General features: G+C 40.2%; 3 protein-coding genes across 4 annotated transcripts; 1 reads left to right on the top strand and 2 right to left on the bottom strand.

Moving 5' to 3' along the window:
• Positions 1-395: 395 nt before the first annotated feature.
• LOC146558269 (uncharacterized) lies at positions 396-5,315 on the bottom strand. Of its 2 annotated transcripts, none has more exons than XR_014888771.1 (3): positions 5,175-5,315; positions 1,533-1,577; positions 396-959 (listed from the first exon to the last, which is right to left on the bottom strand). XR_014888771.1 is itself a non-coding variant. In XM_085248237.1 (3 exons), the coding sequence occupies exons 1-3, from the start codon at positions 2,889-2,891 to the stop codon at positions 882-884; spliced, it is 354 nt and encodes a 117-aa protein (XP_085104363.1). In that variant the 5' UTR covers positions 2,892-3,108; the 3' UTR covers positions 396-881. The 2 variants fall into 2 exon arrangements, 1 of the variants encoding a protein (XP_085104363.1); XM_085248237.1 differs by lacking the exon at positions 5,175-5,315 and adding an exon at positions 2,676-3,108 and having other exon boundaries at positions 396-974.
• Positions 5,316-9,356: 4,041 nt separating this feature from the next.
• On the bottom strand, positions 9,357-15,251 carry LOC146558268 (inositol polyphosphate-4-phosphatase type I A-like). The gene is made up of 5 exons (XM_085248239.1): positions 14,401-15,251; positions 13,943-14,028; positions 11,505-11,688; positions 11,229-11,439; positions 9,357-10,170 (listed from the first exon to the last, which is right to left on the bottom strand). Exons 1-4 carry the CDS (start codon positions 14,521-14,523, stop codon positions 11,386-11,388), a joined length of 447 nt encoding a protein of 148 aa, XP_085104365.1. The 5' UTR covers positions 14,524-15,251; the 3' UTR covers positions 9,357-10,170; positions 11,229-11,385.
• A 713-nt stretch (positions 15,252-15,964) lies between these two features.
• LOC146558267 (inositol polyphosphate-4-phosphatase type I A-like) lies at positions 15,965-25,595 on the top strand. Its single transcript, XM_085248238.1, has 5 exons — positions 15,965-16,633; positions 16,699-16,909; positions 17,967-22,881; positions 24,797-24,841; positions 25,415-25,595. Exons 1-2 carry the CDS (start codon positions 16,421-16,423, stop codon positions 16,750-16,752), a joined length of 267 nt encoding a protein of 88 aa, XP_085104364.1. The 5' UTR covers positions 15,965-16,420; the 3' UTR covers positions 16,753-16,909; positions 17,967-22,881; positions 24,797-24,841; positions 25,415-25,595.
• The last annotated feature ends 1,669 nt before the right edge of the window (positions 25,596-27,264 follow it).

Here is a 27,264-nt window from a genome sequence, read left to right as displayed (position 1 = left end):
GTTGCATGCTAACATCCTTATCATATGTGTAATAATACTAAAGCGTCATCTTATGCACACACAAAAAACAAATATGGCTCCTTCGTGCAGGGTTTTCTGGTATGTTCATTTATGCTTCCCAATTAAAAAAAAAAAAAGAAAAAAAAAAAGAAAAAGCAAAGTTCTTGCTTCTCAGCCACTGCGGCCACATCCTCACCGTTTTTTAGGCAGTTATGACTCACTCACAGTATGTTTATATAAGCTTAAATACAATAGTTGAAGGAACAAAAACTTAATGTTTAAAAATACCAGTCAAATCTGATTAAAGTAAATAAATAATAAGTATACAATGTAGTTTTAAGACTTCTCAATGTTTCGTAACATTAATGTTCTATGAACTCGTGAGTCCAGAAATCTGAATGTCATGAAAAGTATTTATTATTCGTGTATTATTATTTTACAATACAAGGTTGTTTTTTTCCTGATACTTCATGCAAACCACATTTCTCCAGGCCTGTCCTAATCAGCTTACTCAGTATCACTAGATCCAATGCTGCTCCTCCAGCAGAGCACACAAAAGTAGGAGAGACCAGAGATGCCATGGCTTAGTTAGGAGACTGTTTGCTTCAAGGCCACTAGAGGGTGCTGCCATAAAACTACAATAAATGAATTGACCTTTTGACCTGCTCACACTCTTTTATGCAAAACCCTGCTGATGACACACACACACACACACACACACACACAGATTCTAGGTCTGACCAACCGTCTCCACCGTGGGCAAAAAGATGACAGTCAATAAAATTCTAAAATTTTATTTATAAACACAATGAATAGTAGTTAGAAGTCCAGTGTCCCATTTAGGTACAAAGTAAAAACACACAGTCCAAGGCCAGAGCCAGCTATGCCACAAAGCCAGTTGCACTCCACACGTTGTTCACTTCAACAGGGGTAGCAATTGTCCTCTGAGACCCACCACCCTGTAAGTAGAAAGCCTGCACAGAGCGACAAAATAAGACAATTCACTATATAATTCACAGCCCATCCATCCCAAACATATCAGATCATTAGAGGTTTTGTCACATTACATACCTGCACTGAGAGACAAAATAACACAGCAGTGTTTGTAATGTGGGCTATAAGTAGACTAGCATATCAGTGCAATCAATTACACCTGCCTCCAATTAGTCCAGCCCTTTTACAGTCATTGACTGGGTGAGAAAACACGAGCAAATCAACCCAAGAGACAAGCAGGAAGACTCTCTGAAGGCTCCTGTGGCTGCACAGGCAGTCTTACAATTACGAGGTTGGAGAGTTGTTGTTTCAAAATGTTCACACTGATTTCACATGCTCATTAACTCACAACCAGCTGACCATATATATTTCTGCTGCTGAGCTGCTTTTTGATGGAGATTTTCTGAATTTATTTTGCTACCATAAGAGCAGACTCCATGCTGAAAGCATGTGCACTGTCACTTGCAATGAGTGGCACTAATGACGCTAAATTTAATTACAGGTCATGGACAGCCTTCATAAATGCTCATATTACTCACCCACACTGAATTCCAGCACAGGTTCATCTGGGTCCTGACTATTTCCTGCAAAGTAACACAAACGTCATCAGAACATTAAGTCAGAGAAACAACATTTGGAGCTTTTGTACATGATAAATTATACTGCAGTAGTAAAACAAAGTCAAGCAGCAGTACATTTATTAAAATCACCTTCAGCTGTAATATTTAAACTGATTTAGTGTCAATTTAGATTATGTTTAGATTAAAATGAAACTAGTACCCTTGTAATGTCTTTTTAAATTAGAGGTAAATATTTGTATATTTTTTACATAATATAATTATATTTACTGGATTTTCTCTCTATTGTAGTTTAGTATTATAGTTATTACTTGTTTTTTATTGACTTGTCTTGTTTTTACAATGATTTGCTCTGAATGCAGCCTTTAAAGAAAAGACTATCTGTTCAGTAACTATCCATCAGACTGGGTCCATGTTACCAGCCAAATGGGTAATAATTAAAGTAAGTTTTGAATTACGTATATTTGGGTGTTTAGGTGACACTTTTGCAAAAAAAAATAAATATATAATTAGGTTTAAAAGAACTAAACATGTATGTATTTAAAAACAATAAGTGTGTTAGAATTACTACAGCAACAGCTTGTAGCTCACTGTACTATTTTTGAGCACAACTTTGGTGCTTTTGCCTCATTTTTAAATCAGTGATCCCAGTAGCACAGTCTAAGCAGAGACCTCAGTGCTTGGCAAACAATCAATAGAATCAATATAATTATTAAAAAGAAACAAAATAAATGCCAACCATATAAAAAAAAACATAAACTTAAGGAAAAAACTAAACTTGATTTTGTGTCTTTAGGCTATTGTTAACAGCAAGCATGAGGTTAGTGCATATGTATTATTATTGGAAAGATTACTGCAAAGAAAAAAAGGTTGAACCAGGAGGGGGCGATATTGCTCTTCTTACCATGAGTTACATGCAGGCTATTACTTACCATGTCACTCACATTTATTTCACAAAACAGCTGAACCCACTTAATTCGATTTAATTGTATTTATGCAGAGCTGAATCACAACAACAGTCTCCTCGAGGTGGTATAGATTGTAAGGTAGAAAGTCTACAATTAAAAAGAAAAAACCTCAATACAGTGGGAAGGAACAACTCACTTTTAACAGGAAGCACCCTCTGGCAGAACCACGGTCAGGGAGGGGCAGCCCGCTGCGACCCTTTGGGGATGAGGAGACGAAAAAGGGGACAAAAGACACACTGTGGACGAGAGCCAGAGATGAACAAGAACTAATTATTGAATGCAGAGAGGTGTATAAACACATGGTGGGAATCCCCCAGCAGGGTAGTCCCAGGGTAACTAAGGGAGGATTCATGGTCACCTGATTCAGCCCTAGCTATATGCGTTGGCAAAAAGGTAACTTTGAAACTTAATCTTAAAAGTAGAGATAGTGTCCGTCTCCTGCATTCAAACTGGGAGCTGGTTCCACAGAAGGATGATCCCCTTCTACTTCTAAATATCCTAAAAACCACAAGGAAGCCCACAGTCTGAGAGCAAACTATCAAACTACGAGGTCTTTAAAATAAGATGATTATTCAAGACCTCATGTGTGATGGGAAGGATTCTAAATTTGATGCTGGACCCACAAATCATAAAAGAGAAACACTAACTCACACACACCAGAAAGTGCCAAGAATTATAATTATATGTAATTTAGTTTTGCGTTCCTTTATAATGCTTTCAACCAGAGGTGGGACCAAGTCATTGTTTTGCAAGTCTCAAGTAAGTCTCAAGTCTTTATCCTCAAGTCTCAAGTCAAGTCTCAAGTAATGTCAGGCAAGTCAGAGTCGAGTCTCAAGTCACTGGTGTAAAAGTCCGAGTCAAGTCACAAGTCTGAAACTTTGAATTTCAAGTCCTTTCGAGTCTTTAAAAAAAACAAACGAAAAAATAATGTTGCAGTTATATGCTAAATGTAAATATTAGACCATGTAATTTTAAAATCTGTGTTTTTCTCAACACATACAAAATAGTGAACTTAGAAAATATACACAAATTGTGAAATTGCACCTCTTTAAAATGCAGCTCAATTAAACTTAGCTCCAAGAATAATTTTCACCGACAGTTCTGAGATAAGCTGCATGTTATTCTTGGATGCGGTTGTAGGACCAGCTTTAAAATCGCATGACAAAAATATCATACACATTAAAAAAAACTGTATCACCAACGTAGCCTGGAAAACATTTGCTAGTTGGATGAAGTCAGCTATCTCATCCTAGCATATTTATATGCATATTTATAATCATACGGTTCTTGGAGTGAGTGCATACACTCATGAAGTTTAGTAACTTCCGGTCACTGCAACAAGCCCAGGTACAGTTTACCGACGGATGGGTGCAGGACCTTGAAATGCACCGTGTAGAACGAAAGACGTACGTATCATAAGTTTACCAGTCTCACAAATCGTCTTCATAAATACACATTCGTTAACCGTTTATTAATATAACCTTTGAGCTCAACGGTAATTAATTAGTAGTAGAAATAATTTCTGGTACCCATCACAGAAATGTAGCAGTGACAATAATATTGTATGCTGTAATCGTACTGGGCAATTAGTGATACAAAAAACCTGTTTTATCCTGTGAATAAAAGTATGTGTTTTTGTCAGTGTACCATAATAACAGAAGCGAAACGCAATATTGTGTCAGGACAATTTACTATTTATGCACAATAAATAAAGGAGCATAGCGCGACAATTTCTGTTCAGCGCCAGACTTGCTTGTAACCTATATCACCAATTATGTTAAGAAAAATGACGCATTAACTACAACAGCAGACTGACCTTTGTGTAAATGCTTGGAGCAGACTAACCTGTGAGCTGGAGTGTTCTAGGACGTTATATTTGATCTTTGAATGGCTGCAATCCAGTCGCCTCTTTGTTACTTCGGAAACATGGCTTGAACAATTTCTCTTCCACGACATAATCCGATAACAACCGATCTCTTTACCCGTCGGCTTCCCGTGGCTGTCATGCGACCGGCTATTGCAGTTAATAATACAACAGCTTCTTGACATTTTTGTGTTTCTTTTTATCGCTGTGTGACTGATTTTAATTGAAAGCCTGCGTGCGCTAGTACCGCTTGCCACGAGTTCCCAGAATCCTTTGCGGTTCTACCCGTGAATGACGTCACATTTTCAATCTCCATATAATATGCGTGTTAAATTTTATATTTGGGGTAAAATATCAAGTCTTTTCAAGTAAACCGGTTCAAGTCCAATTCAAGTCCCAAGTCATTGGTGTAAAAGTCCAAGTCAAGTCACAAGTCTTAGAACATTTTTTCAAGTCAAGTCTAAAGTCATAAAATTAATGACTCGAGTCTGACTCGAGTCCAAGTCATGTGACTCGAGTCCACACCTCTGCTTTCAACTATACAAATAAGACACTTCATGGGGGCGCCTGAGCCTTGTAGACACAACAAATACTGAACAAACCTCATGCGCCCTGTTGTTGACAAAACGATAAAAATGAATGTGTACTTCTGTCTTATTTAGGTCATTTTTGTAGTTTTTGTAGACAGACTACTGTAATTTCTCAATAAAATGTCGCTTATTATCGCTCACTCTCAAGAACAAAAACGTGAGTAATTTCCCAGTAGCTCACCATATTTGGGATCTTCTAACATCCACACTTCATGTTTAAACGGTGGTGCGGAGGCGGTGTACCGTCGCAGGCCGGATGTAGCATTCAGCGCGGTGTGCCTTTTTTTCAGTTGCTAAGCAACAGATTTGTCCCGCCCCTTTCGTTATGACGGGGCGGGCCAGTCCTTTGACTGGTGACGTTACAAAGAAACGTCAGGTGACGTTACAAAGAAACCTTAAACCGACCTTATATATAGACCTGGCTGTTCAGTTGAAACGCATTCACACAGCGGGACAGCAGCGCTTTAAACGTTCAAACACGGAGTTTAACACAAAACAACATTTTAGACATAAAAAACAAAAAAGTGAAATGGCAAGCTCGAACTGTAACACAATGACAAATGATGAAACAGTTCAGACCAATGGGGATAATTCTACAGTACATGCTTTGGTATCCCTCTTGAATAACTTGTTCAGTAGTTTTTCGATCAAGCAGTGGGGAGAGCTTATCTCAGGCTATCCGGATTGCTTCACCGCTAAGCGGCTTGTAGGTTTTGTAGAGGACGTAATGGACCTGTGTGAACAGTCAGTAGCAGTATCACCACTGAGGTCTTCCCAGAACTCCCCTGTACATGAAAATTGTTCTGTCCACACCACTACTGGCAAAACGGTTTTGTCACGTGTGAAATTTTTGGACGATTCTGCTGAGCAGGAGTTTGATACAGCACAGAATATAGATGCTAACAGCCAAGAAACAGCTAACACAGAAGAAAGCTGTCAAAATGCTGACCAACACAGTGCTGCAAAAGCAGAAAACAATCCAATTCCAGATCCCCAGCAGCAGAAATCCTGTGTTGAACATGAAGCCAGCATCCCACCGTTAACAAACGTAAGTCAAACGGAGTCATATAAAAAGATACAGCATCACAGATCTTCTGTAGACTGTGAGCCACCTGAAAAAACCTTAGACTTTGAAAGATGGTTAGAGACATTAATTCAGGCTGTGCTTTCAAAGCTTGGTAAACTTTTAAAGTGCCCTCATTCTCACCAAAAACGTTTGTTGGATCTACTCTTGGACAAATTCAAGGGGATGGATTTGCATTTAGACCGAAAAGTGCAGAATTATTTTGACTGCATTGCTAATGCGATTTTCACTGATATTTGTGACAAATTACATAAATTGTCACTAATATCATTGGAAATGGGGAGGAGTGGGGAGGAGGATTCAATGAATTTAATGGAACAACCAATATTTAATATCATAACTACTTCAGTATTCCAAGAACACCTGTTGGCAGTAACAGTTACTGATAGACTGGAATCATATGAAAAGAAAGAAAGATGCAGACTTTCAGTGGAAATCTTTGTGGAAGGACTGATTTCCCAGGTTTCAAAAAAATCAGGCACAGTCTTCAGCATTGAAAGTGCTGAAGCTATCTCCAACCGGCTTACCATGAAAATCTGGACTGAAATCAGGGCCAGATACGACAAAATCCCACCAGAGAAGTTCAAGAAACTCAGCGAGAGGGTTTACAAATCCCTCTGTAAAAGATGGAAGCATGCAGCGGTTATGGTGACAATCTTGCAATTAAACTTCCAAGATCTTGATGAAGATATTGTTAAAACTTTCAAAAGAAAGATATTCCCAGAACCAAGTTGCATATCTAAGTGCTTCTCATCGGTGCGTGCATTTTTTGGGAGGTGTAAGGGAAGAAACAAAGTTTCCACTTTATAGTGACGTCGTGATATCAACAGCAAAATATTTTCTAAAACTCACTGGACACTTTAAATGAGCTAGTTTTACATTTAGATCAGATCAAGTCATTTTTGAAATCCCCAGGAATGGTCGCGGCAGATGGCCACCCCGCCCTGAGCCTGGTTCTGTCGAAGGTTTCTTCCTCTTAAAAGGGAGTTTTTCCTTCCCACTGTCGCCTCGTGCTTGCTCAGAGGGGTTTGTTCTTTTGGGGTTTTCTTTTTAATACTGTAAGTTGTTACCTTACAGTGTGAAGCACCTTGAAAACACCATTGTTTCCTTTGGTGCTATACAGATTGAAGTGACTTGCACTGATAACATAACTAAGCTGGGACTTTAATTTAACATCAATAAAATTATAAAAATATTACATCTTGATTTCTGCTTGTTTTCATTGTCTGTGACTTAATGAATACAAATGTGTAATTTAACAGATTCTTTCTTTATGTTAGTCTGACCGGTGACTCCACGTTGGCCTTAGGTGTTGGCGCGGATACGCTGCAGCCCCTGAGCCATTAATGGCCCAGCACACTACAGTAAAAAACAAAACAACAGCCATCTGTCCAACTAGGAAAGGAAAATAATAAACTGCCTCCTTGGAGGCAACCTGACTCAAAACAGTTGCAGTCCAACTCAGACCGACTGCAATCACTCTCAGGCAGATTGATGAAGATCTGCAAATAACTGTTGTCTAATTTATAAACGCAGACAGATTGCCAACACGTCTGTTCACAATAGAGGACTGTACTTACATGGTTGCAAACTGGTTGTTATCTTGCTTATATGAAAACATTGCTTTGGAGCAATGAAACTCAAACACATTCATTTTTAAAATGCTTCAAAATGAAATTTTGAAGCATTTGGCTTTATGCTTTGAAAGTGCCGTTGTGAGTGGGAGTGTGAAATCCTTACTTGATGTGTTCCCTTTGCCTTTACTGTTTTCAGTTTTATCAGTTTTCAGTTTTATTTGTCATATGCAAGTTAGCACAGGGTCAACATTGCAATGAAATGTGTTTGACGAGCAGCAGTCACTCAGCAGCATGGTACAGTAGAAGAAAATATAATAAAATATAATAAAATAAAATAAAAAATAGAAAAATAGTAAAGAGCAAAATATTTGAAAGACGTGGTAAAAGAGAAAAGATGACTAAATATATATATATGTATCTATAAATATATGTACACTAGTGATTAAATAAGAAAATCTTGAAAAGAAATATGACGGGAGGTCAGATGGGATATTGCACAGGAATGAGCAGCAGAAAATTACAGTATTACTCAGACTTTTAATAGTCATATTGTCAGTTTTGGCCGACGGTCATGGGTCACTTCCACTAAAATAGCACGAGACTGGAGTAAAATGTACTTTATTAATGAGAACACATGGTGATACAGCAAAGAATCCAACCCTTCTGAAAAGCAAATGGCTTCCTGTTATACTCTACCTGATTCAGGTGAGCATCTGGAATAGACCAAGTCTGGGGGTCAGCAAACCAAAGGGAAACAAAACCCTCCCCATAAGAAAACCACTACAATATAACCAACACGATATAACACATCATAGACATATGAAGATTTGTAACAAGTCCTATAAATAACTCCATAACATATAAACTTCAGTCTCTTCTATATACATTAAAACAGCGGTCCCCAACCTTTTTTGCGCCACGGACCGGTTTATGCCCGACAATATTTTCACGGACCGGCCTTTAAGGTGTCACAGATAAATACAACAAAATAAAACTAGTACCGATACCGGAAAAAAAGAAGATTTATTCATAACACACGTGAAAGACCCAGGAAAACAGAGTTAACGATAAAAACGATAACAAAATAACGATCAAAAACGATAAAAACTCTGAAAACCATACATTTCACACCCGAGCCTCATCTCTCGACCAAACGACGGTCCGTGGCCCGGCGGTTGGGGACCGCTGCATTAAAACACCTTAACCACAGTTAGGTTTCAGCCCTCGTTGACTCAGAACAAAGTAAGACAATCAGAGTTCGATTGGTTTTTACTTGTGCAGGGGAAGCCTGGTCGGATTCTCAGAGTTGCAAGCTCTACACCCAAACTCAGACAACTCCAACTCCAGCCTCCACTCGCAGCCTTTTATTGAATGAAAACAGTTACACAACCGCCCATTGTAAACCCCATATGTTGTGTGGTAAAAGCTAAGGCACTGTGTGTGTGTGTGTGTGTGTGTGTGTGTGTGTGTGTGTGTGTGTGTGTGTGTGTGTGTGTGTGTGTGTGTGTGAGTGAGAGAGAGTGTATGTGTGTCTGTATACGTGACTTCCTGCTTACAAACGTTTTAACCGCATCTCTAGTCATAAAAGGGTCATCTCCCCTCAACCTCGTATATGGCTTAACCTCTCTAACAGTCCACCATTTACATGGTGAGCCCATAAAGGGCAGGAAGTGAACACTCCTTACCAAATAAGGAAACCAGAATCTTATATAGATTGTGCCTGCAGTTGAAAACTATAGCTAGTAACATCCCCAACATCCTACATGTGGGGGAGGAACAGAAAATATCTGAACATACAGTTCAAGACAAGGTCCAAGCACAATAATGACAACTTTTAACAAAATCACTCCAACACACTCCCCTAGCCTGGCACATTGGTTTTCTCCAGGAGCTCATAAGCAGGTGATTGAGCTGCTTTTACTCTTTACAAAGTGAGTACTGTTAACACTTCTCTTTTTACATATACAACTAATTTAGGTTACAGACAAATGATTAAATGTGAACAGCTCTAACACAGGTTCTTTTCCTGACACAGGTAGGATGGCCAGTCCCCCTGTCTCTTCACCTTTAACGAGTCACTTAATTAACAACCCAAAAAGCCTAATAAAGAATCACAATCAACCAGTGTGTGTTTTTCTTCATTACGGTTTTTAAATACAAATCAGTCAGTCAATTAATAAAAATACAAGTAAGGGTAATGGAACCCCTGGTCTCCATTACACACATAAATACCATAAAGACACTAAGTCGTAGAGCTCTGAACTCCTTGCTTCTATGATATTTACACTTCTTCTTGGCCTTCTCCTTCACTCTGAGTCACTCCAGGATAAACGCATCAGCTCAGACATACAATAATTAAAATATGTGTAGGTGACCGTTTGGCAGAAGACGATGTCGAGGCGGTACTGCAGTGACACGTCCGTGGCTATCGTCGGGGCGGTGTCCTGCATCAGAAGGAAGTCAATAGACTTCTTGGCTTTGTTGCTCATCATGGCGCTGTAGTCCGTGGGCGTGGCCTGCAAAAAGTGTAAATAAACCATCAGAGACCAAACACAAATATGCCTTCCAACCACTAGTTTAGACAACATCTTGCAAAGAGTGTGTATTTCAGAGTGCAGTTGTTTTTAAATTTGACAGAAACAGAAATAAAGACGGAAGAGAAGGACAACAGGGAAAGCAGAAGCACCGACACACTGAAATCTTTTAGGGTCAAGCTCCAGAACTAGCCACAAATCCTGCTGGAAAGAACCTAAAAATACTTAAAAATACTTGCAGAGATCGAATGGAGCCGTTAACTCAAAAGCCTGGTGTCAGGCATGTTCTTTAATAAATAAGAAACGAGCTGATATGTTACAGACCTCAGTCTTTACGTAAAGAAAAAGCTGACATTTAGAGCGGTCTCGCAGCAGATTTTACAACAGTGACACTGATTTGTGGGGTTTTTGGGCAAAAATTTGAACCTTTTTGTTTTTTCCATGTCCTTGAACACAGCTCGTGACTTGGGCGCTTTCATATGTACCGATTCATTTAGGTTTGTGCACTGAGGCCAGATTTAGGTATTAAAAACGAGTCAGTCATAACACTTCTTACATTAGTTAAAAAGCTGAGCTTACACTAAACCAACATTTAAATTTCCCCTTGTGGGACTAATAAAGGTATATCATATCATATCATATCATATCATATCATATCATTACTAAAGTATTGCTGCAACATTGTAAAGACAAAGATGACACACAGACCAGACATAAAACACTGAACACTTTTTAAAGACGAGTCATTTAAGAGTATTTTCTCATAGAATAAAGTCGGCTGATATGGTGAAGGAAAAATCTGCTCACGAATCCTCCAACTTCTTAAAAGTAAGGAGTGACCTGAGCTGGAAATCAACATGAGAGGGATGACTCAAGAAGAAGAAGAAGCAACAAGAAAAGAAAAACAGAGTTCAGAGTGTAGTTAAGATATCAAGCTGTATCCACAATGTGTGCCAAGAAACTAAGCTTGTCTGTTGTCATGCTAAAGAAATAAAAAAATCTGGAATCAGAAAACAGCCAATAACTGCTGATCAACTCACCCACTCCTCTTCGTGCCAGTCCACGTGCAGTGACGACTGGCTGTTGTGACCGCTGTACTTTGCTCTCAGCGTATCCTGGTCATTGCGGAGCACTACTTGTTCAGACTCAGCGGAAGGAGAAGCTTTGGTTGCGATGTACTCGTACTGCGTTCAGGGCCTAAATAGCTGAAGCTAGCAGCTTGCAGCCGCACACTGCTACCAGCTGACGGGTCTGAAAGGAAGAGGGTATGAATGAAATATGAAGCGTCCCCACGTAACGTCAAACACTTTTAGTACCTTGTCAACCAGACTGGCGAGCGTCCACTCCAGTCCGCTGGCCGATTGGTCTTTGGCAGCTTGAGACAGCCTCTCTGCGTAATAGCTGACCTGAGTCTTCAGCGTGTTGACGTAGGCGATGATCTCTTTGGCTCGGACAGTGTCCTGGGGTATGTGGATGATGACTGAGCTGGAGAGGGCACTACTGCAGGGAACAAAGACACACCGACACATCTGTATCCGAGCTGGGACTGAGGACACTCACCAGCCACTTTATTAGGTACATGTGTTCAAAAGCTTGTGGCAGCAATTTAGTGCATTTAGTCAAATAAAGACAATAGAGTGGCCTGCAGGTGTATATTTTTGTAATGTTTCTGTCTTATGCCTGAAATATGCTTCAGCAGGAAATATACGCTGTAACTGGAAACAACAGCATGATGGACCGGTTTAGTGTTAAGAGGTGTTACATCTGAAGTTAGAACGTAAATTTCCTGCAGAAATCTAAATCAAGCTTCAGAGGTACTGTTCCAAAAATATAGGGAGGGACGTTACCCACCAGATGTAAAAACAAACACTGTCTGCATGCACATGCCTGCTCTCAATGAGCCTAATCGTGGCTTAGAAAAAACAACGAGGAGCCGACTTCGATAAATGCGATACCACTCGCTTCACAAATTCAGACCATCTGTGTACAGTGGCGTGTCTAGAAAATTTTTGTTGGGGGGGCCAGGTAGGGGCACAGATTTGGAGAAGGGTGGCAGATTTAATTGGCAGATAATGTTTTAAAAAAAAATTCTACCAACCCTTAACCATAATTCAATAATCCTATAAACCTAATAACCAAATGCACTTTTAACTCTTATTAGAATGAGATTTTAACCACTACGGTGCAAAGTTTTTAGATACTGCGTTGATAAAGTACAAGAGATACAATCAGTGCTTTGTCAGTGTTTACTCAGCAGTCAAGGACAACAATATTTGCATAGTATTTTTACTGACATATAGTGCACATATGTTTTGGGCAAAAACATTTTTGAAAATTAAAATACGAACATTTGTAACAAACAATTGACAAATTAGCCAATGCCAATGCAAAACTTTATCTGCCTGTTAAAAAAAGAAGATAATCTTCTCACAAACTGGTGTTTGATTTTGAAACAGGAAAAAAGTGGGGAAACAACTGAAAAGACTAACATTTGAATGAAACCTGAAAGCAAGTAAATACTTTCTATGCTGCCTTATCGTAAACTTTGGTAATATTGATAAAGAACAACACTGGCTGATGATAAAATACAGTCAGCTGGCATGGTGACACTGCCAGTATTAACCTGCAGGGCTGGACTGGGACAAAAAAATTGGGCATTTTTACTACAGACCGACCCACCAGGTAGTAAAGCCATAAAGACTTTGACTGAAAACAAACCCTGTTGTGACAGTGATGTACAGTCTTGTTGGTATATGTATGATTTCTATACATTTTACGTCAGATAAAAACTTTGGTTGTAAGATTTAGATAATTATTTAATAAAAACTAGGTATTTTAAATGAGAATAAGAAAGAAAAGTATTTCTTTGTGCCCACCTTTCCCTGTTAATGCCCTACCTGGCCCCCTGGCAAAACTTTGCTAGACCCGCCCCTGCACAGTTACCAGCTGTCTGCTACATAAAAAAGGATCCTGGTGTTATTTGTCTCTCAGAAACAGTTCATAACTTCCCTTCAACTCATTCATGTCACCTAAAAGGTAAACCTGTTTCTCCATCACCTGTTCAGCTCTGATGGTTCAGTAAGGACATCTCCTGGTTTCATCTTCATGTTTCCCTCTCACCACATATCTAAAGAGACATCATGACCAGCAGCTTTACAGCTGTGGCTCCAGCAAACATCAGCTGATACTAGAAATTAATATTAAATACATTCTAACAACAGCCGATCAAGCTTAAACGTGCTGCTGTTGTTTAGCGCAACATCTGCTGGTTTCCTCTTTCTGGCGCAAAGTGGGCGATAAACAAGAGAGAAAAGCCGATCAGCTGATCATTGATCAGTTTCATGATTGAAGTAGCAACAGGAGAGGGAGGGGGAGAGAATGAGAGAAGAGGCAGCTGTGCAGCATAAAGACAGAATAAATCCAGCTTTGTGTCTTTTTTCCATTCTAGCTAAAGTCCGGGACAAACTGCGTCTCTTCTCAGCTCAATACCAAACGTGTAATATTTTCTCTGAATGAGGGACCATTCCATTTTTTTAAGGAGCCGTTGGCAACTCTACTAACCTTATGAATAAAATAAAGTTCACTATCAGTAACATCATAGCACCCACCCAGCTGTATAAAAACTCCGTCAAACTGGCTAGAACGCAGTATGAGTTATTGCAACTGACAGTAAAAAGTCAGCAACATGAAAATAAACTCCACCTAAACTTGGTTTATATCTGACACAGATAGACTGCAGGTCATAACTTCTTACCTGAAGTTCAGTTCACCTGACACTCGGACTGGTGGCTGCTTCGGGTCTCTCCTCCTGCCTCCCCTTCCCTCATCCACCTGTTGCCTCTGTGGAAGCCCCGTCATAGCCACCACCAAACAACGGAGTTATTTCTACACATCGACCTGCATCTGGCCAATCCACCACCTCTCATTGTTCATGCCATTACAAAAAAAATAAAAAATAAGTCACTGGGGATATGCCCGGTATGCCCGATGGCCAGTCCAGCTATGTTAACCTGCAACCAAATCTGCAGCTCCATACAGCAATGTTACGACTTAGATTATATCTTATAACGCATAACTCTTATGTTAGCTGCCCTCAGTAGCATACTGTCTGAAATATTCCACAGCTGCAATAATTCTTTAAGTGTTATTTTTTTCCTTGGTATTCTAATTTCACCGAAGTTTACTAAACTCAACAAACTTGATATTACTTACCGGGACATTTATTCTGTCCTCATTTTCTTTCACCGAAAAATTGTTTCCTGCAGTGCCGTCTTTCGCGCTTGGCTCTCCTACCTTTGCTAACGTGATGCGCATAGCGCAGAAGCGATGCTGCATTCACTTACACTCGGATATCTGAGCGTCACCGTGAAAACATAATCGGACATTTGATATTTGATTGAATTTTATTGTTTTGCCTTTGGGGTGGCACCTGGGGTGGCCAGTCTGGTTTGGGGGGTGGCCTGTGCCCCCCCAGGCCACCCCGCTGGACACGCCATTGTTACCGGGGCACGATCACCGGGGACCCGTTTTTCCAGCACACACGCCCGATACCACGTGACAACAAATACGTCATTTCCTGTTGACTAAAAAAAAAAAAAAAAAAGCACCCTCTCACGGTCCTAGGGACCAAAAAATTGTCCCGCCTGATCAGCGGGCGAAGCCGCTGCTGCACGCCGGAAATGAGGCTTCATTTCCCGCAGGTCTATCTAAGCAGCCCGCTGTTTTCCAGCCCGGGGTCAAATGTGGAGCAAGGGCGCCACCCGGTGGACAAATAAAAAAATTACAACTGAATTACAAATGAACGCTAAACATCAACGATCCCTTTGACCGTAATTAATTTGCAGTGAAAAATAGCGTTTATAATGGGTTTCAATGGGGCACAAATCGACCACTAAGCACAATAGTGTAAGTTTGTCTGTAGCTTAGCCACTGAAGCTAATTGAAGGAAGTCAGACTTGAATTTTGAAATAAAATCATATCAAACTTTTTTTTTGGAGAATTTGGCTATAGTCCATTCAACACTGTGCAAATGGCATGTAATCAAAATTTGAAAATAGCCACAAATCGACCCAAGATCCTCCAGGGGTTTTAAGTACACGCAATATTTTCACTCTCACATTTTACTCTGTACTGGAAGACTTGTTCATTTTCAAGATTCATTCATCCATCCACTTTCTTCCACTTTATCCGGAGCCGGGTCGCGGGGGCAGCAGCCCAAGCAGAGAAGCCCAGACCTCTCTCTCCCCAGCCACCTCCTCCAGCTTATCCGGGGGAACACCAAGGCGTTCCCAGGCCAGCCGAGAGATATAATCTCTCCAGCGTGTCCTGGGTCTGCCCGGAAAACCTCGCCCAGGAGGTATCCAGGGGGCATCCTTGTCAGTTGCCCGAACCACCTCATCTGGCTCCTTTCGATGTGGAGGAGCAGCAGCTCTTCAAGATTCTCTCAAATAATTTTTCACCATATAAACTAAGGTTTTTTTATTTAGGCGTCATAGTTCTGAAGAGAGATATGTGTTTTTTAATAGGTGGACATTTCTGCCAGCAGGTTGGGGATTAAAAAGGTCGATCATGCTTGGCTAATTTGAGCAACTGTGCCAACTTTACAAAACTATACGTTTTTATACCACAACTCCCCGTTCAGCCTTAAATGCCAGAAGAAGAAGACTAGTCTCCCTAAATCTGACTCTGTTTATTACCGGAATCTGGAAAATACTGTAAGAAAGCTACATAAAGTATCAGCATTGAGTAACAATTTAAATTCACGTCCTCAGCAACAGCATTTAACAGTATTTCCATGTACTTCTTACCTTTGCAATTAACTGCAGGTTAAACGGCCCGGTGACTTGCAGCCACGATTAGGCTCATTGAGAGCAGGCATGTGCATGCAGACAGTGTTTGTTTTTACATCTGGTGGGTAACGTCCCTCCCTATATTTTTGGAACAGTACCTCTGAAGCTTGATTTAGATTTCTGCAGGAAATTTACGTTCTAACTTCAGATGTAACACCTCTTAACACTAAACCGGTCCATCATGCTGTTGTTTCCAGTTACAGCGTATATTTCCTGCTGAAGCATATTTCAGGCATAAGACAGAAACATTACAAAAATATACACCTGCAGGCCACTCTATTGTCTTTATTTGACTAAATGCACTAAATTGCTGCCACAAGCTTTTGAACACATGTACCTAATAAAGTGGCTGGTGAGTGTCCTCAGTCCCAGCTCGGATACAGATGTGTCGGTGTGTCTTTGTTCCCTGCAGTAGTGCCCTCTCCAGCTCAGTCATCATCCACATACCCCAGGACACTGTCCGAGCCAAAGAGATCATCGCCTACGTCAACACGCTGAAGACTCAGGTCAGCTATTACGCAGAGAGGCTGTCTCAAGCTGCCAAAGACCAATCGGCCAGCGGACTGGAGTGGACGCTCGCCAGTCTGGTTGACAAGGTACTAAAAGTGTTTGACGTTACGTGGGGACGCTTCATATTTCATTCATACCCTCTTCCTTTCAGACCCGTCAGCTGGTGGCAGTGTGCGGCTGCAAGCTGCTAGCTTCAGCTATTTAGGCCCTGAACGCAGTACGAGTACATCGCAACCAAAGCTTCTCCTTCCGCTGAGTCTGAACAAGTAGTGCTCCGCAATGACCAGGATACGCTGAGAGCAAAGTACAGCGGTCACAACAGCCAGTCGTCACTGCACGTGGACTGGCACGAAGAGGAGTGGGTGAGTTGATCAGCAGTTATTGGCTGTTTTCTGATTCCAGATTTTTTATTTCTTTAGCATGACAACAGACAAGCTTAGTTTCTTGGCACACATTGTGGATACAGCTTGATATCTTAACTACACTCTGAACTCTGTTTTTCTTTTCTTGTTGCTTCTTCTTCTTCTTGAGTCATCCCTCTCATGTTGATTTCCAGCTCAGGTCACTCCTTACTTTTAAGAAGTTGGAGGATTCGTGAGCAGATTTTTCCTTCACCATATCAGCCGACTTTATTCTATGAGAAAATACTCTTAAATGACTCGTCTTTAAAAAGTGTTCAGTGTTTTATGTCTGGTCTGTGTGTCATCTTTGTCTTTACAATGTTGCAGCAATACTTTAGTAATGATATGATATGATATGATATGATATGATATGATATACCTTTATTAGTCCCACAAGGGGAAATTTAAATGTTGGTTTAGTGTAAGCTCAGCTTTTTAACTAATGTAAGAAGTGTTATGACTGACTCGTTTTTAATACCTAAATCTGGCCTCAGTGCACAAACCTAAATGAATCGGTACATATGAAAGCGCCCAAGTCACGAGCTGTGTTCAAGGACATGGATAAAACAAAAAGGTTCAAATTTTTGCCCAAAAACCCCACAAATCAGTGTCACTGTTTTAAAATCTGCTGCGAGACCGCTCTAAATGTCAGCTTTTTCTTTACGTAAAGACTGGGGTCTGTAACATATCAGCTCGTTTCTTATTTATTAAAGAACATGCCTGACACCAGGCTTTTGAGTTAACGGCTCCATTCGATCTCTGCAAGTATTTTTAAGTATTTTTAGGTTCTTTCCAGCAGGATTTGTGGCTAGTTCTGGAGCTTGACCCTAAAAGATTTCAGTGTGTCGGTGCTTCTGCTTTCCCTGTTGTCCTTCTCTTCCGTCTTTATTTCTGTTTCTGTCAAATTTAAAAACAACTGCACTCTGAAATACACACTCTTTGCAAGATGTTGTCTAAACTAGTGGTTGGAAGGCATATTTGTGTTTGGTCTCTGATGGTTTATTTACACTTTTTGCAGGCCACGCCCACGGACTACAGCGCCATGATGAGCAACAAAGCCAAGAAGTCTATTGACTTCCTTCTGATGCAGGACACCGCCCCGACGATAGCCACGGACGTGTCACTGCAGTACCGCCTCGACATCGTCTTCTGCCAAACGGTCACCTACACATATTTTAATTATTGTATGTCTGAGCTGATGCGTTTATCCTGGAGTGACTCAGAGTGAAGGAGAAGGCCAAGAAGAAGTGTAAATATCATAGAAGCAAGGAGTTCAGAGCTCTACGACTTAGTGTCTTTATGGTATTTATGTGTGTAATGGAGACCAGGGGTTCCATTACCCTTACTTGTATTTTTATTAATTGACTGACTGATTTGTATTTAAAAACCGTAATGAAGAAAAACACACACTGGTTGATTGTGATTCTTTATTAGGCTTTTTGGGTTGTTAATTAAGTGACTCGTTAAAGGTGAAGAGACAGGGGGACTGGCCATCCTACCTGTGTCAGGAAAAGAACCTGTGTTAGAGCTGTTCACATTTAATCATTTGTCTGTAACCTAAATTAGTTGTATATGTAAAAAGAGAAGTGTTAACAGTACTCACTTTGTAAAGAGTAAAAGCAGCTCAATCACCTGCTTATGAGCTCCTGGAGAAAACCAATGTGCCAGGCTAGGGGAGTGTGTGTTGGAGTGATTTTGTTAAAAGTTGTCATTATTGTGCTTGGACCTTGTCTTGAACTGTATGTTCAGATATTTTCTGTTCCTCCCCCACATGTAGGATGTTGGGGATGTTACTAGCTATAGTTTTCAACTGCAGGCACAATCTATGTAAGATTCTGGTTTCCTTATTTGGTAAGGAATGTTCACTTCCTGCCCTTTATGGGCTCACCATGTAAATGGTGGACTGTTAGAGAGGTTAAGCCATATACGAGGTTGAGGGGAGATGACCCTTTTATGACTAGAGATGCGGTTAAAACGTTTGTAAGCAGGAAGTCACGTATACAGACACACATACACACACACACACACACACACACACACACACACACACACACACACACACACACACACACACACACACACACACAGTGCCTTAGCTTTTACCACACAACATATGGGGTTTACAATGGGCGGTTGTGTAACTGTTTTCATTCAATAAAAGGCTGCGAGTGGAGGCTGGAGTTGGAGTTGTCTGAGTTTGGGTGTAGAGCTTGCAACTCTGAGAATCCGACCAGGCTTCCCCTGCACAAGTAAAAACCAATCGAACTCTGATTGTCTTACTTTGTTCTGAGTCAGCGAGGGCTGAAACCTAACTGTGGTTAAGGTGTGTGAAATGTATGGTTTTCAGAGTTTTTATCGTTTTTTATCGTTATTTTGTTATCGTTTTTATCGTTAACTCTGTTTTCCTGGGTCTTTCACGTGTGTTATGAATAAATCTTCTTTTTTTCCGGTATCGGTACTAGTTTTATTTTGTTGTATTTATCTGTGACACCTTAAAGGCCGGTCCGTGAAAATATTGTCGGGCATAAACCGGTCCGTGGCGCAAAAAAGGTTGGGGACCGCTGTTTTAATGTATATAGAAGAGACTGAAGTTTATATGTTATGGAGTTATTTATAGGACTTGTTACAAATCTTCATATGTCTATGATGTGTTATATCGTGTTGGTTATATTGTAGTGGTTTTCTTATGGGGAGGGTTTTGTTTCCCTTTGGTTTGCTGACCCCCAGACTTGGTCTATTCCAGATGCTCACCTGAATCAGGTAGAGTATAACAGGAAGCCATTTGCTTTTCAGAAGGGTTGGATTCTTTGCTGTATCACCATGTGTTCTCATTAATAAAGTACATTTTACTCCAGTCTCGTGCTATTTTAGTGGAAGTGACCCATGACCGTCGGCCAAAACTGACAATATGACTATTAAAAGTCTGAGTAATACTGTAATTTTCTGCTGCTCATTCCTGTGCAATATCCCATCTGACCTCCCGTCATATTTCTTTTCAAGATTTTCTTATTTAATCACTAGTGTACATATATTTATAGATACATATATATATATTTAGTCATCTTTTCTCTTTTACCACGTCTTTCAAATATTTTGCTCTTTACTATTTTTCTATTTTTTATTTTATTTTATTATATTTTATTATATTTTCTTCTACTGTACCATGCTGCTGAGTGACTGCTGCTCGTCAAACACATTTCATTGCAATGTTGACCCTGTGCTAACTTGCATATGACAAATAAAACTGAAAACTGATAAAACTGAAAACAGTAAAGGCAAAGGGAACACATCAAGTAAGGATTTCACACTCCCACTCACAACGGCACTTTCAAAGCATAAAGCCAAATGCTTCAAAATTTCATTTTGAAGCATTTTAAAAATGAATGTGTTTGAGTTTCATTGCTCCAAAGCAATGTTTTCATATAAGCAAGATAACCAGTTTGCAACCATGTAAGTACAGTCCTCTATTGTGAACAGACGTGTTGGCAATCTGTCTGCGTTTATAAATTAGACAACAGTTATTTGCAGATCTTCATCAATCTGCCTGAGAGTGATTGCAGTCGGTCTGAGTTGGACTGCAACTGTTTTGAGTCAGGTTGCCTCCAAGGAGGCAGTTTATTATTTTCCTTTCCTAGTTGGACAGATGGCTGTTGTTTTGTTTTTTACTGTAGTGTGCTGGGCCATTAATGGCTCAGGGGCTGCAGCGTATCCGCGCCAACACCTAAGGCCAACGTGGAATCACCGGTCAGACTAACATAAAGAAAGAATCTGTTAAATTACACATTTGTATTCATTAAGTCACAGACAATGAAAACAAGCAGAAATCAAGATGTAATATTTTTATAATTTTATTGATGTTAAATTAAAGTCCCAGCTTAGTTATGTTATCAGTGCAAGTCACTTCAATCTGTATAGCACCAAAGGAAACAATGGTGTTTTCAAGGTGCTTCACACTGTAAGGTAACAACTTACAGTATTAAAAAGAAAACCCCAAAAGAACAAACCCCTCTGAGCAAGCACGAGGCGACAGTGGGAAGGAAAAACTCCCTTTTAAGAGGAAGAAACCTTCGACAGAACCAGGCTCAGGGCGGGGTGGCCATCTGCCGCGACCATTCCTGGGGATTTCAAAAATGACTTGATCTGATCTAAATGTAAAACTAGCTCATTTAAAGTGTCCAGTGAGTTTTAGAAAATATTTTGCTGTTGATATCACGATGTCACTATAAAGTGGAAACTTTGTTTCTTCCCTTACACCTCCCAAAAAATGCACGCACCGATGAGAAGCACTTAGATATGCAACTTGGTTCTGGGAATATCTTTCTTTTGAAAGTTTTAACAATATCTTCATCAAGATCTTGGAAGTTTAATTGCAAGATTGTCACCATAACCGCTGCATGCTTCCATCTTTTACAGAGGGATTTGTAAACCCTCTCGCTGAGTTTCTTGAACTTCTCTGGTGGGATTTTGTCGTATCTGGCCCTGATTTCAGTCCAGATTTTCATGGTAAGCCGGTTGGAGATAGCTTCAGCACTTTCAATGCTGAAGACTGTGCCTGATTTTTTTGAAACCTGGGAAATCAGTCCTTCCACAAAGATTTCCACTGAAAGTCTGCATCTTTCTTTCTTTTCATATGATTCCAGTCTATCAGTAACTGTTACTGCCAACAGGTGTTCTTGGAATACTGAAGTAGTTATGATATTAAATATTGGTTGTTCCATTAAATTCATTGAATCCTCCTCCCCACTCCTCCCCATTTCCAATGATATTAGTGACAATTCATGTAATTTGTCACAAATATCAGTGAAAATCGCATTAGCAATGCAGTCAAAATAATTCTGCACTTTTCGGTCTAAATGCAAATCCATCCCCTTGAATTTGTCCAAGAGTAGATCCAACAAACGTTTTTGGTGAGAATGAGGGCACTTTAAAAGTTTACCAAGCTTTGAAAGCACAGCCTGAATTAATGTCTCTAACCATCTTTCAAAGTCTAAGGTTTTTTCAGGTGGCTCACAGTCTACAGAAGATCTGTGATGCTGTATCTTTTTATATGACTCCGTTTGACTTACGTTTGTTAACGGTGGGATGCTGGCTTCATGTTCAACACAGGATTTCTGCTGCTGGGGATCTGGAATTGGATTGTTTTCTGCTTTTGCAGCACTGTGTTGGTCAGCATTTTGACAGCTTTCTTCTGTGTTAGCTGTTTCTTGGCTGTTAGCATCTATATTCTGTGCTGTATCAAACTCCTGCTCAGCAGAATCGTCCAAAAATTTCACACGTGACAAAACCGTTTTGCCAGTAGTGGTGTGGACAGAACAGTTTTCATGTACAGGGGAGTTCTGGGAAGACCTCAGTGGTGATACTGCTACTGACTGTTCACACAGGTCCATTACGTCCTCTACAAAACCTACAAGCCGCTTAGCAGTGAAGCAATCCGGATAGCCTGAGGTAAGCGCTTCCAACTGCTTGTTCGAAAAACTACTGAACAAGTTATCCAAGAGGGATACCAAAGCATGTACTGTAGAATTATCCCCATTGGTCTGAACTGTTTCATCATTTGTCATTGTGTTACAGTTCGAGCTTGCCATTTCACTTTTTTGTTTTTTATGTCTAAAATGTTGTTTTGTGTTAAACTCCGTGTTTGAACGTTTAAAGCGCTGCTGTCCCGCTGTGTGAATGCGTTTCAACTGAACAGCCAGGTCTATATAAAAGGTCGGTTTAAGGTTTCTTTGTAACGTCACCTGACGTTTCTTTGTAACGTCACCAGTCAAAGGACTGGCCCGCCCCGTCATAACGAAAGGGGCGGGACAAATCTGTTGCTTAGCAACTGAAAAAAAGGCACACCGCGCTGAATGCTACATCCGGCCTGCGACGGTACACCGCCTCCGCACCACCGTTTAAACATGAAGTGTGGATGTTAGAAGATCCCAAATATGGTGAGCTACTGGGAAATTACTCACGTTTTTGTTCTTGAGAGTGAGCGATAATAAGCGACATTTTATTGAGAAATTACAGTAGTCTGTCTACAAAAACTACAAAAATGACCTAAATAAGACAGAAGTACACATTCATTTTTATCGTTTTGTCAACAACAGGGCGCATGAGGTTTGTTCAGTATTTGTTGTGTCTACAAGGCTCAGGCGCCCCCATGAAGTGTCTTATTTGTATAGTTGAAAGCATTATAAAGGAACGCAAAACTAAATTACATATAATTATAATTCTTGGCACTTTCTGGTGTGTGTGAGTTAGTGTTTCTCTTTTATGATTTGTGGGTCCAGCATCAAATTCAGAATCCTTCCCATCACACATGAGGTCTTGAATAATCATCTTATTTTAAAGACCTCGTAGTTTGATAGTTTGCTCTCAGACTGTGGGCTTCCTTGTGGTTTTTAGGATATTTAGAAGTAGAAGGGGATCATCCTTCTGTGGAACCAGCTCCCAGTTTGAATGCAGGAGACGGACACTATCTCTACTTTTAAGATTAAGTTTCAAAGTTACCTTTTTGCCAACGCATATAGCTAGGGCTGAATCAGGTGACCATGAATCCTCCCTTAGTTACCCTGGGACTACCCTGCTGGGGGATTCCCACCATGTGTTTATACACCTCTCTGCATTCAATAATTAGTTCTTGTTCATCTCTGGCTCTCGTCCACAGTGTGTCTTTTGTCCCCTTTTTCGTCTCCTCATCCCCAAAGGGTCGCAGCGGGCCGCCCCTCCCTGACCGTGGTTCTGCCAGAGGGTGCTTCCTGTTAAAAGTGAGTTGTTCCTTCCCACTGTATTGAGGTTTTTTCTTTTTAATTGTAGACTTTCTACCTTACAATCTATACCACCTCGAGGAGACTGTTGTTGTGATTCAGCTCTGCATAAATACAATTAAATCGAATTAAGTGGGTTCAGCTGTTTTGTGAAATAAATGTGAGTGACATGGTAAGTAATAGCCTGCATGTAACTCATGGTAAGAAGAGCAATATCGCCCCCTCCTGGTTCAACCTTTTTTTCTTTGCAGTAACCTTTCCAATAATAATACATATGCACTAACCTCATGCTTGCTGTTAACAATAGCCTAAAGACACAAAATCAAGTTTAGTTTTTTCCTTAAGTTTATGTTTTTTTTTATATGGTTGGCATTTATTTTGTTTCTTTTTAATAATTATATTGATTCTATTGATTGTTTGCCAAGCACTGAGGTCTCTGCTTAGACTGTGCTACTGGGATCACTGATTTAAAAATGAGGCAAAAGCACCAAAGTTGTGCTCAAAAATAGTACAGTGAGCTACAACCTGTTGCTGTAGTAATTCTAACACACTTATTGTTTTTAAATACATACATGTTTAGTTCTTTTAAACCTAATTATATATTTTTTTTTTTGCAAAAGTGTCACCTAAACACCCAAATATACGTAATTCAAAACTTACTTTAATTATTACCCATTTGGCTGGTAACATGGACCCAGTCTGATGGATAGTTACTGAACAGATAGTCTTTTCTTTAAAGGCTGCATTCAGAGCAAATCATTGTAAAAACAAGACAAGTCAATAAAAAACAAGTAATAACTATAATACTAAACTACAATAGAGAGAAAATCCAGTAAATATAATTATATTATGTAAAAAATATACAAATATTTACCTCTAATTTAAAAAGACATTACAAGGGTACTAGTTTCATTTTAATCTAAACATAATCTAAATTGACACTAAATCAGTTTAAATATTACAGCTGAAGGTGATTTTAATAAATGTACTGCTGCTTGACTTTGTTTTACTACTGCAGTATAATTTATCATGTACAAAAGCTCCAAATGTTGTTTCTCTGACTTAATGTTCTGATGACGTTTGTGTTACTTTGCAGGAAATAGTCAGGACCCAGATGAACCTGTGCTGGAATTCAGTGTGGGTGAGTAATATGAGCATTTATGAAGGCTGTCCATGACCTGTAATTAAATTTAGCGTCATTAGTGCCACTCATTGCAAGTGACAGTGCACATGCTTTCAGCATGGAGTCTGCTCTTATGGTAGCAAAATAAATTCAGAAAATCTCCATCAAAAAGCAGCTCAGCAGCAGAAATATATATGGTCAGCTGGTTGTGAGTTAATGAGCATGTGAAATCAGTGTGAACATTTTGAAACAACAACTCTCCAACCTCGTAATTGTAAGACTGCCTGTGCAGCCACAGGAGCCTTCAGAGAGTCTTCCTGCTTGTCTCTTGGGTTGATTTGCTCGTGTTTTCTCACCCAGTCAATGACTGTAAAAGGGCTGGACTAATTGGAGGCAGGTGTAATTGATTGCACTGATATGCTAGTCTACTTATAGCCCACATTACAAACACTGCTGTGTTATTTTGTCTCTCAGTGCAGGTATGTAATGTGACAAAACCTCTAATGATCTGATATGTTTGGGATGGATGGGCTGTGAATTATATAGTGAATTGTCTTATTTTGTCGCTCTGTGCAGGCTTTCTACTTACAGGGTGGTGGGTCTCAGAGGACAATTGCTACCCCTGTTGAAGTGAACAACGTGTGGAGTGCAACTGGCTTTGTGGCATAGCTGGCTCTGGCCTTGGACTGTGTGTTTTTACTTTGTACCTAAATGGGACACTGGACTTTTAACTACTATTCATTGTGTTTATAAATAAAATTTTAGAATTTTATTGACTGTCATCTTTTTGCCCACGGTTGGTCAGACCTAGAATCTGTGTGTGTGTGTGTGTGTGTGTGTGTGTGTCATCAGCAGGGTTTTGCATAAAAGAGTGTGAGCAGGTCAAAAGGTCAATTCATTTATTGTAGTTTTATGGCAGCACCCTCTAGTGGCCTTGAAGCAAACAGTCTCCTAACTAAGCCATGGCATCTCTGGTCTCTCCTACTTTTGTGTGCTCTGCTGGAGGAGCAGCATTGGATCTAGTGATACTGAGTAAGCTGATTAGGACAGGCCTGGAGAAATGTGGTTTGCATGAAGTATCAGGAAAAAAACAACCTTGTATTGTAAAATAATAATACACGAATAATACTTTTCATGACATTCAGATTTCTGGACTCACGAGTTCATAGAACATTAATGTTACGAAACATTGAGAAGTCTTAAAACTACATTGTATACTTATTATTTATTTACTTTAATCAGATTTGACTGGTATTTTTAAACATTAAGTTTTTGTTCCTTCAACTATTGTATTTAAGCTTATGACTCACTCACAGTATGTTTATATAACTGCCTAAAAAACGGTGAGGATGTGGCCGCAGTGGCTGAGAAGCAAGAACTTTGCTTTTTCTTTTTTTTTTTTCTTTTTTTTTTTTTAATTGGGAAGCATAAATGAACATACCAGAAAACCCTGCACGAAGGAGCCATATTTGTTTTTTGTGTGTGCATAAGATGACGCTTTAGTATTATTACACATATGATAAGGATGTTAGCATGCAACACACAAACTCAAGTGGTGTTGCCAAGATAGTTGCTGACTGGCAAGAAACTTCTAGAAGAAATCTGGTGACAGTCCAAAGCACAAATTAGATATTCACTGAGATATTCAACATCTCTTTATCTCAGTCGGTGATCCCCACATGCTTCAAAGAGTCCATCATTGTTCCTGTCCCGAAGAAACCCCACCCTGCTTCTCTCAATGACTATCGCCCTGTAGCCCTCACCTCAGTAGTGATGAAGTGCTTTGAACGCCTGGTCAGAGACTTCATCATTTCTTCACTACCAGACACACTGGACCCACTACAGTTCGCTTACCGTCCAAATCGTTCCACAGACGATGCCATCTCTCATCTCCTCCACACATCACTCACTCACTTGGACACTAGAAGGGGGAATTATGTTAAAATGCTCTTCATAGACTACAGCTCTGCATTTAACACCATAATTCCCTCCACACTCACCACCAAGCTGGAGCATCTGGGACTCAGCTCATCTATGTGTCAGTGGATCTCCAACTTCCTAACTGGCAGACCACAGGCAGTAAGGATGGGCGGACATGTCTCAGCCTCCACCACTCTCAGCACTGGAGCCCCCCAGGGGTGTGTTCTGAGCCCCCTGCTGTACTCTTTGTACACATATGACTGTGTGGCCACTACCAGCTCCACCACCATCATCAAGTTTGCTGACGACACCGTCGTGGTGGGCCTGATCTCTGATAACAACGAGACGGCCTACCTGAAGGAGATTAGGAATCTGGAGAACTGGTGCCAGAGGAACAACCTCCTTCTAAACGTCAGTAAGACAAAGGAGCTGATAGTGGACTTCAGCACTAAGCAGGAGAGGAACTACCAGACCCCCGTCATCAACGAGTGCCCAGTGGAGAGAGTGGACAGCTTCAAATA

This window comes from Mchenga conophoros, linkage group LG15, assembly GCF_057382185.1.
Source record: "Mchenga conophoros isolate Kocher_MC1m ecotype Shallow Benthic linkage group LG15, M_conophoros_male_GT1.1, whole genome shotgun sequence".
Lineage (NCBI taxonomy): Eukaryota > Metazoa > Chordata > Actinopteri > Cichliformes > Cichlidae > Mchenga > Mchenga conophoros.
The sequence above is the reverse complement of the archived record's forward strand: the minus strand, read 5'-3'. Positions and strand labels throughout refer to the sequence as shown.